This window comes from Lissotriton helveticus, chromosome 2_1 (genome assembly GCF_964261635.1).
Source record: "Lissotriton helveticus chromosome 2_1, aLisHel1.1, whole genome shotgun sequence".
NCBI classification, from domain to species: domain Eukaryota; kingdom Metazoa; phylum Chordata; class Amphibia; order Caudata; family Salamandridae; genus Lissotriton; species Lissotriton helveticus.
The window spans coordinates 1,427,186,126-1,427,199,073 of record NC_136059.1 but is presented as its reverse complement, the minus strand read 5'-3'; the positions used below and the strand labels follow the sequence as shown (position 1 = coordinate 1,427,199,073).

Genomic DNA, 12,948 nt, shown 5'->3' with positions numbered 1-12,948 from the left:
GGATTCATAGACGAATTACCGGGTAGATTCCGGGGACCCCCCGGTTGAGTACTGGCAGATAGATTTTTCAGCAATAGTGTTTTCTGTGGTTGCCAGTTGGATCTCTCCCAGGTTCTGGTTTATTACCTTGAGCCTTTCTATAAGTGGGAGCATGAGTGATTTTAACAGGTGTTCCACTTGTGATAGAAGCCCCACTGGTTCGCTATAAGCTGGTATAGGGCGCGTGGGAGGCTGTAGGGTAACGTTAAGTGAGGATTTAGTCAGTTCTTTACTAAGGACAGAGAGTGAGCTGGTAGATCTAATATCGTTGGTAAGAGAAGATTTTACAGATATATTCGATGTTGTGGTTCTGAAAATCTGGATTCTTATAATAGTACTGGACTCGAGAATAAAAACTTCGTCGAAATAGGACGAATTTGGTATCGAAAGACCGAGAATGACGAGTACATCATGTACATGTATTTTCGGCGTATTCGAGTGACGATTTCACCTCGAAATCGTCATTTACATTCTAAACCCCACTCCCGTTTATGTTGCCCTTTACATAGGCCTTAATCCAGTTGAATTTGATTCCACAAGGACACGTACTCCTTAATCGACTTCTCCCTGACCTCAGTACAAGTTAGAACCATTGCCCCAGGCCGGACTCGTTAGGTCAGTTCCCTCCCAGTGGCCGAGCAAGATAGCATCTAGGCTCAACCAGCCATAAAACCATTACAGCGCGCACACCTGCCCTATCTTGCTCACATCTTTCTCCACTCCTTTTCTTCACTTGCTTTATGATGGGGAGGTGACCGTTTTTATTAGGGGTCCAGCGATATCTGATGAAATGTTGGGCCTTGCCGGATGATTTGTTATGGGCAGCACAACGTGAAATATGTACATGTCATCATGCAGAAGAACGAAGAACGACGATCCACCACCACCAGCAACAGGTTGCTCGAAGAAGCTGGAACAAGATCACAGCCGACCAGCTCACCGCTTCCCTGAGCCAGCACCCTCCCGCCAACTCAGCGAACCCCAGCCAGGCCGCCGACAACCTCACGAAATGGAACAACGACTGCGCGGACGAACTCGCCCCTCTGAGAACCCCACCCAGCAGATCCTGCAGCAGAAAAACACCATGGTTCACCGACGAACTCAAGAGCTCCAAGAAGAACTGTCGAGCCCTCGAGAAAGCCTGGAGAAGGGAACCAACGACGGACAACATGACCACCCTCAAGCTCGCCACCCGGAAACACCACCAACTGATCCGCGCCACCAAGAAAAATGCATACAAGGACCGGCTGGACAACAACGCACACAACTGCAAGGAACTCTTCAACATCGTGAAAGAGCTATCCAACCCCAACGCCGGAAACAACGACATCACCCCGTCGCAAGAACTCTGCAACTCCCTCGCGTCCTACTTCCACAACAAGATCACGGACATACACAACAGCTTCAACAACCAACCAACGCAAGCCACAACCGCAACGACGCCACCCACCACCACCCTCCGCACCTGGACCCCGATCAGCACCGAAGACACCATCCGCACCATGAACTCCATCCATTCCGGATCTCCGACTGACCCCTGCCCTCACCACGTCTTCAACAAAGCCGACGCTGTCCTCGCACCCCACCTGCGGGACATCATCAACACCTCCTTCGACTCCGCCACCTTCCCTGAGAGCTGGAAGCACGCCGAACTCAGCGCTCTCCTCAAGAAACCCACAGCAGACCCCACCGACCTCAAGAACTACCGTCCCATCTCGCTCCTCCCGTTCCCGGCCAAAGTCATCGAGAAGACCGTCAACAAACAGCTGGCCGCCTTCCTCGAGACGAATGGATCCCTCGACCCCTCACAGTCCGGCTTCCGAGCAAACCACAGCACCGAGACCGCCCTCATCGCCGCCACCGACGACCTTCGAACTCTGATGGACAACGGAGAAACAGCGGCCCTCATCCTCCTGGACCTCTCCGCGGCTTTCGACACTGTCTGCCACCGCACCCTAATACAGCGCCTCAGCAACATCGGAATCCAGGAGAAGGCACTGGAATGGATCACCTCCTTCCTCGACGGAAGAACACAAAGAGTCCGCCTACCACCGTACAAGTCAGAGGCCACCGAAGTCATCTGCGGCGTCCCTCAAGGATCCTCACTGAGCCCCACCCTCTTCAACGTCTACATGAGCCCCCTCGCGGCCATCGCACGCCAACACAACCTCAACATAATCTCCTACGCCGACGACACCCAGCTGATCCTCTCCCTGACCAACGACCCCGCCACCGCCAGAGCCAACCTGCACGAAGGGATGAGAGACGTGGCCGAATGGATGACGACCAGCCGCCTGAAACTGAACTCAGACAAGACGGAGGTCCTCATCCTGGGCTCCACGCCCTCCGCCTGGGACGACTCCTGGTGGCCCCCCGCCCTGGGCACCGCACCCAAACCGACAGACCACGCACGCAACCTGGGCTTCATCCTGGACTCCTCCCTCTCCATGACCAGACAAGTCAACGCCGTCTCCTCGTCATGCTTCAACATCCTGCGCATGCTACGTAAGATCTTCCAGTGGATCCCCACCGAGACGAGGAAGACGGTCACCCAAGCCCTCGTCACCAGCCGGGACTACGGCAACGCCCTCTACGCCGGAACCACTGCAAAACTCCAGAAGAGACTCCAGCGGATCCAGAACGCCTCGGCGAGACTCATCCTCGACATCCCCCGACGCAGCCACATCTCCGGACACCTGAGAGATCTGCACTGGCTCCCGGTCAACAAGAGAATCACCTTCCGACTCCTCACCCACGCACACAAAGCCCTACACGACCAAGGCCCGAGCTACCTCAACAACCGGATCAACTTCTACACTCCCAAGCGCCTCCTCAGATCAACCAACCACGCCCTCGCCGCTGTCCCCCGCATCCGAAGAGCGACAGCAGGAGGAAGATCCTTCTCCCACCTGGCCGCCAAGACCTGGAACTCACTTCCGACCAACCTGCGCCTGACCCAAGACCACCTCTCCTTCAGGAAGAAGCTCAAGACCTGGCTGTTCGAGCAGTAGCGGCACCCCCCCCCCTCCCAGCGCCTTGAGACCCTACGGGTGAGTAGTGCGCTCTACAAATGACCTGATTGATTGATTGATTGATTGATCATGACTCTGCTTTTCTTTTGTAACCAGTAACTATAAATGAAATACCACGAATTCAAAGAATGTTTTGCCCAAGGCTGAAAATCATGTATAAAGAGAGAAGCCTGACTTCGTGAAAGTGTGCAGTCTCCTGAGAACATACCCGTATTGTACTTCTAGGACCCTGTTACCTTGGTTGCAGCCAATAAACTAATCTTTGACTTCACCTAGAAGACTCTGAGTTTCTGTAGGTCTGACTCAGGAAGAACCCGAGTTCTCTGGGTGTTGGTTCCCTGACACCGCTGGGTTACCGGTTCTGTGCCGGTTCTTAAAAACCCAGTACCTCAGTTGGCGCCCAGCGTTTGGGGCGATTCCAGTGGTACCAATCAGCCTGAAGATCGTGAGGAGCTTCGTGTGGAAATTCCGGAGGAGGGCCCACCACCTCATCGACCCCTGCATGTCGACGTGGTCCGAAGGTTTTTGCTGCGAGGTTCCCCGCTTCCCGACGGCTACAAGGACTGCTGCCCTGGCTATCGCCCTGATGTTGGACCCTTGAAATTTTCGGTAGAGCGAAACACTGAGACGAGTCTTCTGGTGACGCCATCGATATTTTCAGTTAAGTATAAGTGGAGCGTCTCCCAGTCCTTAGTTGGACTTACTTTGTGGTATCTTTGGGATACAAAAGGTTTTGTATTGGTACTTGCAAGCACCATAACCGAAGGACTCGTGTATTCACGAGAAATATCGTAATCGATAATCCTTTGAAGTTTTGGAACTAGACTAGAGAGCGAGGATGCCTAGTCTTAGACTTGGGAATTTGTTTTGTCTTGGTAATAATAGGGACTCCCGATTGGAGGACTCATGTCCGGTTCCTCCAGTTGGAACTCCGACTTACGAACTGTATGTAAAACATGGGGTAGGCCCCATCGTTTACAACGAAGTATGGACTAAATACACTAGGAAAGATGGTGTTTTAAAATGGCCCCAATATGGTAGCTTTGATTGTGAAATCTTAGACAACCTTGAAGTTAAACTCTTTAAAAAGAAAGCCCGGCCGGCGATGTTTGACTCTTTCCGCTTATGGCGCAAAGAAGCCAAACAAAAAGAAATTAAATTAGCTAAGAAAAATAAGAGAGAAGGAGGACTTTCGGTAATGCAAGCTGCCGTGCAGTTTAAAGATAATGAAGAAGAGCAGATGAATGAGCAGTTGCACAGGCAACGTAAATTGGCAATAGATAAGTGTTATCCAGTTTTGCCGTCTCTTCAGCAAGAGGCAGCAAAATAACGTGAAAAAGACCCATTAATGTCGCAATTATTAAATTCACCACCCCCCTATGCGCAGAATGCCACAGCACCCCCGCAACCTTTAGTTGCACAAGCTGCGCCTCCTGCTCTTCCACAGCACCCACCAGCTGTTCTTCAGCTGCCTCCTACTTCTTCGGTGCAGCCTCCTCCAGGCCCACCGACCACTTCTGTTTCACCTGTGTTTTCTACGATTTTGCCTACTGTACTTTTTACATCTCCTAATGCTCCCTCTACGATTTTGCCCAGTGCCCCTCTATTTTTCCTGATACCTCTTCTGCCATCTCTACCCCCGCCTTATCTCACCCCGTTTTTCCATCTGTTTGTCCTTCAGTTTCACCTTCCATTCGGCAGAAAATGGCCAGCACTGTTACTAATCTTCTTTTACCTCTTTTCGGGTCGCCTGCTGTGACCCCTAACATAGGAAGAAGACAGTTGCGAAGTCAACTGCCTGATTATCAAGAGAGAGATTCCCTGAATAGTTTAGCTCGGAAATGGGTCATGGACACTGCAAAATATGATGTACAGTCTGTCATGGAAGTCTTCCATCAATGGGAAGCAGCGACACAGAGATATGTTTTCGAACAGATGTGTGTCTTTCTTGGCGAGGATTTAGAAGACAATGATCAAGAATGCATCCCACAAGAGATGTGTCGTGTACGATTTAAGTTTGGAGAGGGTATGATTGTAGGTCCCGATGTGGAAAAGGCAGTTGAAATGTTATTATCATATCGAAGTAAGGGAAGCAGTTCTGGGTCACCATCGGAATCTGGTGCATCTAGTAGGAAAAAGGCACGACAATACCCTATGAGAGAAGTTCCCCCACAATGGAGGGAAGGTGACACAAACGCTAACCCACCTATTCCGCCACATTTCCAACGTGTATGGGTACATGTCCCATGGAAGCGAGCTGAAGTTTTAACACTCAAACAAACGTTACCAGATCCGCGTAAAAATCCTGCAGGGTACTATAAAGAATTGTCACAAACTGCTGGGTCATGTATAATGAATTTAGCAGATATCGACATGTTATTTGGGAATGTTGTTCCACAGCCTTTATGGGGTAAAATTTGTCATGTAGATCATGACCAGGAATTAGGTGACACGTGGGCTAATATTACTGCTGCAGATGCCCGACAAGTTGGTGGTGCCAAGCCTGAGCCTTTGATAGCAGAACTCCCTGGTAGAATAGTAGATTACATGAAAACGATAATGCCTGCAATACGCGTAAATTGGGATAAGTTATCTGCATGCAAGCAAAAGAAAGAAGAAACTGTTTCAGATTTCTTCACCAGATTTGAAGAAACATTCATTGACCACAGCGGTCAAGATATTACCACAGAAGGCGGTCAGAGATTGTTTGTCGATAAATTCGTGCACAATCTGCTTCCAGAATTGTGTAGGAAATTAAAAGATTCAGAAAGTTCTTGGGCAGTCTCATCTTCAGCGCAGATATTAGCTACTGCACAATACTACCAAATCCTATTTTTTTAAAAGTGCAGATCTCCCATCTAGGTAACTTGCTTATTTTTGTTTTTTCGAACCGCCATCCGGGTTCCGCTGCTAGGGTCGCGGTTGATTAAAGACTTTTGGGTGCAGCTGACGACGTTAGGTCGGTAGTTCTGGTTGGTCCAAGGGAGTTGCCCTAGACTGACGGAAGCATCCTTTAGCAGAGACAACCTACCACCGCGGGCAGCACCTTAGAGAGGATGGAGTTTCCTGATGTGGAGAGGCCTGCCAAACAAATGAACTTTAAGCAGAGACTTTTTTACACGATGACGAAGAAAAGTTTTATAATAGTGTGTATTTTTATGCTATCCAGCGTAATGGTCTTTTTGATAAGCTATGTTTTATTCTCTTTTCATGTGACATTTGCGCCCACTACATCACCCATACCTCCTCCTACTGTTTCCTCTCATTCTTTCCACCCTCTGCCTGACCACGAATCAAATAGGAGATTAGAGTTCATTAATAACTCCTTCGTTCAGTTATTACACCAACACCAACTTGTAATGAACACAACTAACTGTTGGGTGTGTGGTCTCATGCCCCACACCACGGATAAAGGTATCCCCTATTTGGCCCTGCCATTTAGTCACAATGGTTCAGTCTGGGCATATAGGACAATGTTCATATATGCACGAGAAATCCAACCCCTACGTTCTGTAAAAGACAACCTCAAGACTAGCGCCCTAGTCAAAGGTATAGTTGACATGATCAAGGAAGTAACTTCCTATGAAGATACCCCGGATGATGAGATACTTGCATATGTAGGTTGGAACGTGACCGGATATGGCACTACATTAAGTGAGAAACAGCAAGCCAAAAGATCGTCCCCTATCTGGATCGTACCTCATCAAGGTCACCTGTGTCTGCAAGGTATTGGCAGGAATCCCAGAGCTCAGCTAGGGAAGAGTGTCTGTACAGAAACGTATGTTTTTGGATCTCAGACTTCCCCTGCGTTTTTAGCCGCTAAGGGTACTTATTTCATCTGCCATGATAGAGCCTATACATGGTTGCCCCCTGACTTCTCTGGCTCATGTTTTGTTTCATTCCTGTTACCTCCCACCTACACAGCAGCGGCGGATTACTATCGGACAAGGGTAGTTAGAGGTGTTTTGAGTAAAGAAGACACTGCAGGTCAAGAATTTGGTGACTTTGCAATGGGTTTTCTGCCGTTCTGGGGAGCCATGGCTAACAGCAGGAACATAAGGCAATTGACAAGGGTAGTTGAATCCACCGTGACTGAAACTGCTGGTGCCCTTAGTAACCTGACTGCTGAGCTCCAGTCGGATCGACTTATGACCCTTCAGAACCGGGTCGCTTTGGATGTAATACTTGCGGACCGAGGTGGAGTATGCTAATTGATCCAGTCTAGTTGTTGCATTTTCATCCCAGATAATGCTCCGACCGTGTACAGGGCCATCTCCAAACTACATAAAATTTCTGAATCCATTCATGTGGATAAAGGAGATTGGTCGTTAATGGGATGGGTCTGGGAACTGATATCTGCCTGGGGATGGAAAATTCTGATGGTCATTGGGATGGTCTTAGCCATTCTTTTCCTGTTCTGTCTATGCATACAGTGTGCTCCTGCAATATGTGGCCTCTGTGCTACATCATGTGTAAGGAAGCCTGTGTCAAGAGATGAACTAAGCACTAGAATGATGTTACAGCAACATCTCAATGACTTTAGGAATATAGATCTGGACTCAGACTAACATGAGGATAGATTAATTGCCTATGTAAGGGCAAAAGGAGGGTCTGTGGTTCTGAAAATCTGGATTCATATAATAGTACTGGACTCGAGAATAAAAACTTCGTCGAAATAGGACGAATTTGGTATCAAAAGACCGAGAATGACGAGTACATCATGTACATGTATTTTCGGCGTATTCGAGTGACGATTTCACCTTGAAATCGTCATTTACATTCTAAACCCCACTCCCGTTTATATGTTGCCCTTTACATAGGCCTTAATCCAGTTGAATTTGATTCCACAAGGACACGTACTCCTTAATCGACTTCTCCCTGACCTCAGTACAAGTTAGAACCATTGCCCCAGGCCGGACTCGTTAGGTCAGTTCCCTCCCAGTGGCCGAGCAAGATAGCATCTAGGCTCAACCAGCCATAAAACCATTACAGTGCGCACACCTGCCCTATCTCGCTCACATCTTTCTCCACTCCTTTTCTTCACTTGCTTTATGATGGGGAGGTGACCGTTTTTAATAGGGGTCCAGCGACATCTGATGAAATATTGGGCCTTGCCGGATGATTTGTTATGGGCAGCACGACGTGAAATATGTACATGTCATCATGACTCCGCTTTTCTTTTGTAACCAGTAACTATAAATGAAACACCACGAATTCAAAGAATGTTTTGCCCAAGGCTGAAAATCATGTATAAAGAGAGAAGCCTGACTTCGTGAAAGTGTGCAGTCTCCTGAGAACATACCCGTATTGTACTTCTAGGACCCTGTTACCTTGGTTGCAGCCAATAAACTAATCTTTGACTTCACCTAGAAGACTCTGAGTTTCTGTAGGTCTGACTCAGGAAGAACCCGAGGTCTCTGGGTGTTGGTTCCCTGACACCGCTGGGTTACCGGTTCTGTGCCGGTTCTTAAAAACCCAGTACCTCAATGTCTTGGTGATTTTAGGTTTACTACCTGTGTGTCTACCCCCACCCCTTTTTCTTTTACCCGGTTGTTTTGGGCAAATAACTGTGGGTTTAGGGATGTCAACAACAATCGACTTTTTATTAGTTAGTACAATAGGGCGAATGACATCCGGTGAAAAGGTACTGCCTTGTGAGATGTTCGAAGATGAAATGGTGTTACACCCTTCTGAGCCTAAACTGGTGCTTCTCTGGCTATTCTCACTAGATCTGGGTAAAGGTTTTTTTTCTGGAGTGACAGCATTCTTGATGTTACCTAACGAGGACCGTTTTGAACACAAGCGATCCAGGGATAAACGCTTTTCTGTTAAGGCTATTTCCCTCTCTAATACCCCTACAGCTCGAATGATATAATTATCTAGTGTCCCTGAGATGTTGCCACCAGGTGGATTTTGCACCGACTTCCTTCCCTTCACACTTGGCAAAGCCATGCTAAACAACAATAATAGAATACACAAGTGTTACAACGAGAAACTCTAGTACCCCTCCAGTAGAAAGCAACACACAATATTACCAAACCCAAACTCCTCAAATTGTTCTTGCCTGGATATGCAACACGTTTAGAGGGGTGGCCCAGCCCAGCCTCCTCTGGCCTGTGACGGCCTTGGACGGTCCCGGCCTTGTCCTGGGCGTAGCCCGGCGCCGCCCGCGTGCGTCCCGCGACGCGGAGGGAGCGCCGCAGTTTTTAGCGCCTCCGGGCGTAGAAGTGGGCGTGGGTGAGCGGGCAAACCCCGCAAAGGATTGTGGGGGCTGTAGTTCCCCCGCTCAGTGGACGCGTGATGCTGTAAGCGGCAGCGGGGGGACAAGCAGCCATGGGTAACCACGCGCTCACAGCGCGAAACGGGTGTCTGGGCTGTGTTCCCTCCAGGTAAGAGTCTCCTGGGCAAGAGTGCAATCGAGTTCCCCGCTCCACCGAGGGAGCGCCGCAGTTTTTAGCGCCTCCGGGCGCGGAAGTGGGTGGGCGGGCAAACCCTGCAAAGGATTGTGGGGGCTGTAGTCCCCCCGCTCAGCGGCCACGTGATGCTGTAAGCTGCAGCGGGGGGGACCAGCAGACAAGGGTAACCACGTGCTCACAGCACAAAACAAGTGTCTGGGCTGTGTTCCCTCCAGGTAAGAGTCTCCTGGGCAAGAGTGCAATCGAGTTCCCCGCTCCACCGAGGGAGCGCCGCAGTTTTTAGCGCCTCCAGGCACGGAAGTGGGCGTGGGTGGGCGGACAAACCTCACAAAGGATTGGGGGGGCTGTATTCCCCCCGCTCAGCGGCCGTTTGATGCTGTAAGCGGCAGCGGGGGGGACCAGCAGCCAAGGGTAACCACGCGCTCACAGCAGCGCAAAACGGGTGTCTGGGCTGTGTCCCCTCCAGGTAAGAGTCTCCTGGGCAAGAGTGCAATCGAGTTCCCCGCTCCACCGAGGGACGCTGCAGTTTTTAGCGCCTCCGGGCGCGGAAGTGGGCGTGGGTGGGCGGGCAAACCCCCGCAAAGGATTGTGGGGGCTGTAATCCCCCCGCTCAGCGGCCGCGTGATGCTGTAAGCGGCAGCGGGGGGACCAGCAGCCAAGGGTAACCACGCGCTCACAGCGCAAAACGGGTGTCTGGGCTGTGTTCCCTACAGGTAAGAGTCTCCTGGGCAAGAGTGCAATCGAGTTCACGACACACAAACCCTCTTAGAAAGTATGAACTGCTGTGGTTGCACACAAGTGGTCACATCCCCCACACTTGCGGCAGGCCACACCCTAGATGGGATATTTTCTAACGATCATCGTATTAGGGTGGGAGAGCCCCTTCTGCTAGCTTGGTCAGACCACTTTGCCGTTCCCTTTAATTTAAGGGTCTCTGCATCTTGGAATAGTAGACCTGAAAATAGGAAAGTGGCTGACAAACGGAATCTTAATCTGATTAGCAATGAGGCCTTTGTTAGCTTGTTCACAAATTGTCAGCTTCCAGAACATCTAAGCGCTAATTTAGCTGCAGACGAGTGATCTAAGAAGTTATTGGCAGTTATGGATACCCTAGCACCCATAAAATGTCATTATTCAGCAAGACAATGCCCTCCGCACCTTGGTTTTCCGACAGATTGCGTAAGCTGAGACAGCAAGTGCAGAAAGCAGGAAAGACTATGGCGCATTGACCTAGCACCTTCAGGCGGAGATCCTCATAAACCATGCTTGAAAGCATACAAAGCAGATATCATTGAGGAAAAGAGAAGGTACTATGTAAAAATCTCAGAAAACAATCTGAAACAAAAGGCAGTGCCCAACCTTACCAGAACACAACAAATTGAACACATGGTCACAAGGTGAATCTGATTTAGTCTATGTGAATAGAAGTGGACTGCATAAAAGCACTACACGTTCATTCCAGCGGCAGAATGTATGTCATAATAACCTCACACAGCCCATAAGTTGCATGCTGAAGATTTCCTGAAACCTTTTGTATAGAATGAAGGAGAGGTTTCAGAATACCAAGTGCAGCGTTTTATTTGGCAACGCAAGAGAACAATACGGCAGAGGGTTGGGTTCCAGAGGTCAGCACTTAAAACCTGCATCCCCACAACCACCACAATCTATCTTATCCAGGTTGAGTTCGAACAAAGGCTGTACAGCCAGTCTCTGATCACCACTCTGCATTTTTGTAATTTATAGACGTCTGCTTTTTTAAAGGGTTCAGTACTGAGTGGAATAGCTATTTTTAGGTCCTTGGCTCACTTGATTTCTGTGCTTGTCATACCGGGTGTAAACCCTACCACTATTTCTCAAAGGCAGCTGAGCATTTTTTACATTTGTGTGCTTTCAGAAAAGAAGAAATCAAAGAAACGACACTGTCATGAAGAGGATAATGACGAAGATGAAATCCCCATCAATGAGTCCCAGGAAGCTGTCCCATCTGCAGCAGGGAAGCAGGTGGAGGAATCATTAATTAGGCAGGATGAATATGGAGCGAAAGATTACAGGATCCAGATGCCGCTGAAGGGGGATCACTCCTCCCGTCCGCTCTGGGTGGTAGGTTTTCAATTTCTCTGAAACATGCTCTTGATTTCAATTCATCCTAGAGCTACAGAAAACGTTGACTGGTGTAGTTGTTGGCGTAAAAAAATATATATGTGCAAATAATTTTTGGAAGCTCCAACTATAAAGACATTTAATTGATTCTGACTCCACAAAAGCTCATTTCTATCCCATTTTACATTTTTGAATCTGCATAGTCCTGTCAAAATTTACCTTGATGAACAATGACCAACCATGTTAAACATACCCATCTAGTCTTCCCATTCTCGGTCTGCCAGAGCACCAGTCCGTGTACTGAGGCACTGGTGCTTTCCTTACCCTCTCATTGTGATTTCCCTCCTTTCTCAGTCTTAAACTAATTTCGATTTTTTTTCTAGTTTTAGACAATTCCTCTTGTTAATGTATTATTTGTAGTGATCTGTGTTCTGGTAAATTGAATTTGCGTTTAATACAGCCTAATTTTTCTATCGGGTAGTGTGCCAGCATTTCTTAACCCCTTCCGCGCTAATGACAAAGCCAGCTAGTCATGGGCGTTACCTGCGCTACGCGGATGACGAGCTGGCTTTGTCATAAACAACGCGATTTTGAAAAATCAGCGCACAGCGGGAAAACGCTGTAGCGCGGTAGGGGTTAAACTATACAGAAAGCCTTAAAGGGCCTTGCTTAAGAATAGTTTTGACATAACGTACTGCCGGGAAATAAACGTGATAAATTTAGCCCGAGAACATAGTGGCATTTTTGCAGCACATGAGTAATATTGAAGACAGTAGAGGTTTTTTCTTTTTGTTTTTAAAGCGCTGTAAACGCCTACAGTTGTCTATGTAATGTTATCACTGCCGCCAATAATGACAGGACACTGGTTCTTAGTGGCACGCTGTATTTATTAAGTTACTACGCCAGAGAGCGCCGAGCCGGTGCAACAGTGCTCCCAGGACTCGCGCCGTTTCTATTAAGCTGCACGCGCATCCTAAAGATGGCCGCCGGCACGTCGCATCGTGATGCAACGTGCAACTACTAGAACACCAACTCTACATATCTCCCTTTTTTCCCAAACAAGGAAACATGTAACTCACAGTCCGCCGCTCATATCAAAGTCTCGAAACCAAGCTGGTCTCATCACTGTTCTTCCCCTTCGGGTCAGCCTTGTCGGGGTGGCCACGGTCTCTCTCTCAAGAGTCTCTGCGCTGCCTACCCTGTTGTCCATTACGGTCTGACTCTCCGCCACTCTGTTCCTGTCCATATCTCTCTCTGCTCCAGGGCTACCTCCGTTGTCTTGCCCTTCATTGACTTCTTCACCTTCCACGTCCATCTCTCCATCAGATTGTCCATCTCTTGCCTCGGGCACCTCCGCACCT

The 12,948-nt window shown here is 48.8% G+C and overlaps 1 protein-coding gene across 2 annotated transcripts in view; it reads left to right on the top strand.

The window, feature by feature from the left end:
• The window catches only part of ERCC3 (ERCC excision repair 3, TFIIH core complex helicase subunit), a 2,074,468-nt gene that overhangs the window by 399,458 nt on the left and 1,662,062 nt on the right, over positions 1 to 12,948 (top strand). For both annotated transcript variants that reach the window (XM_078676352.1, XM_078676351.1), the window contains exon 3: positions 11,382 to 11,587. In XM_078676352.1, the coding sequence (XP_078532478.1) occupies positions 11,382 to 11,587 (206 nt within the window). The remainder of the gene's footprint in view (positions 1 to 11,381; positions 11,588 to 12,948) is intronic.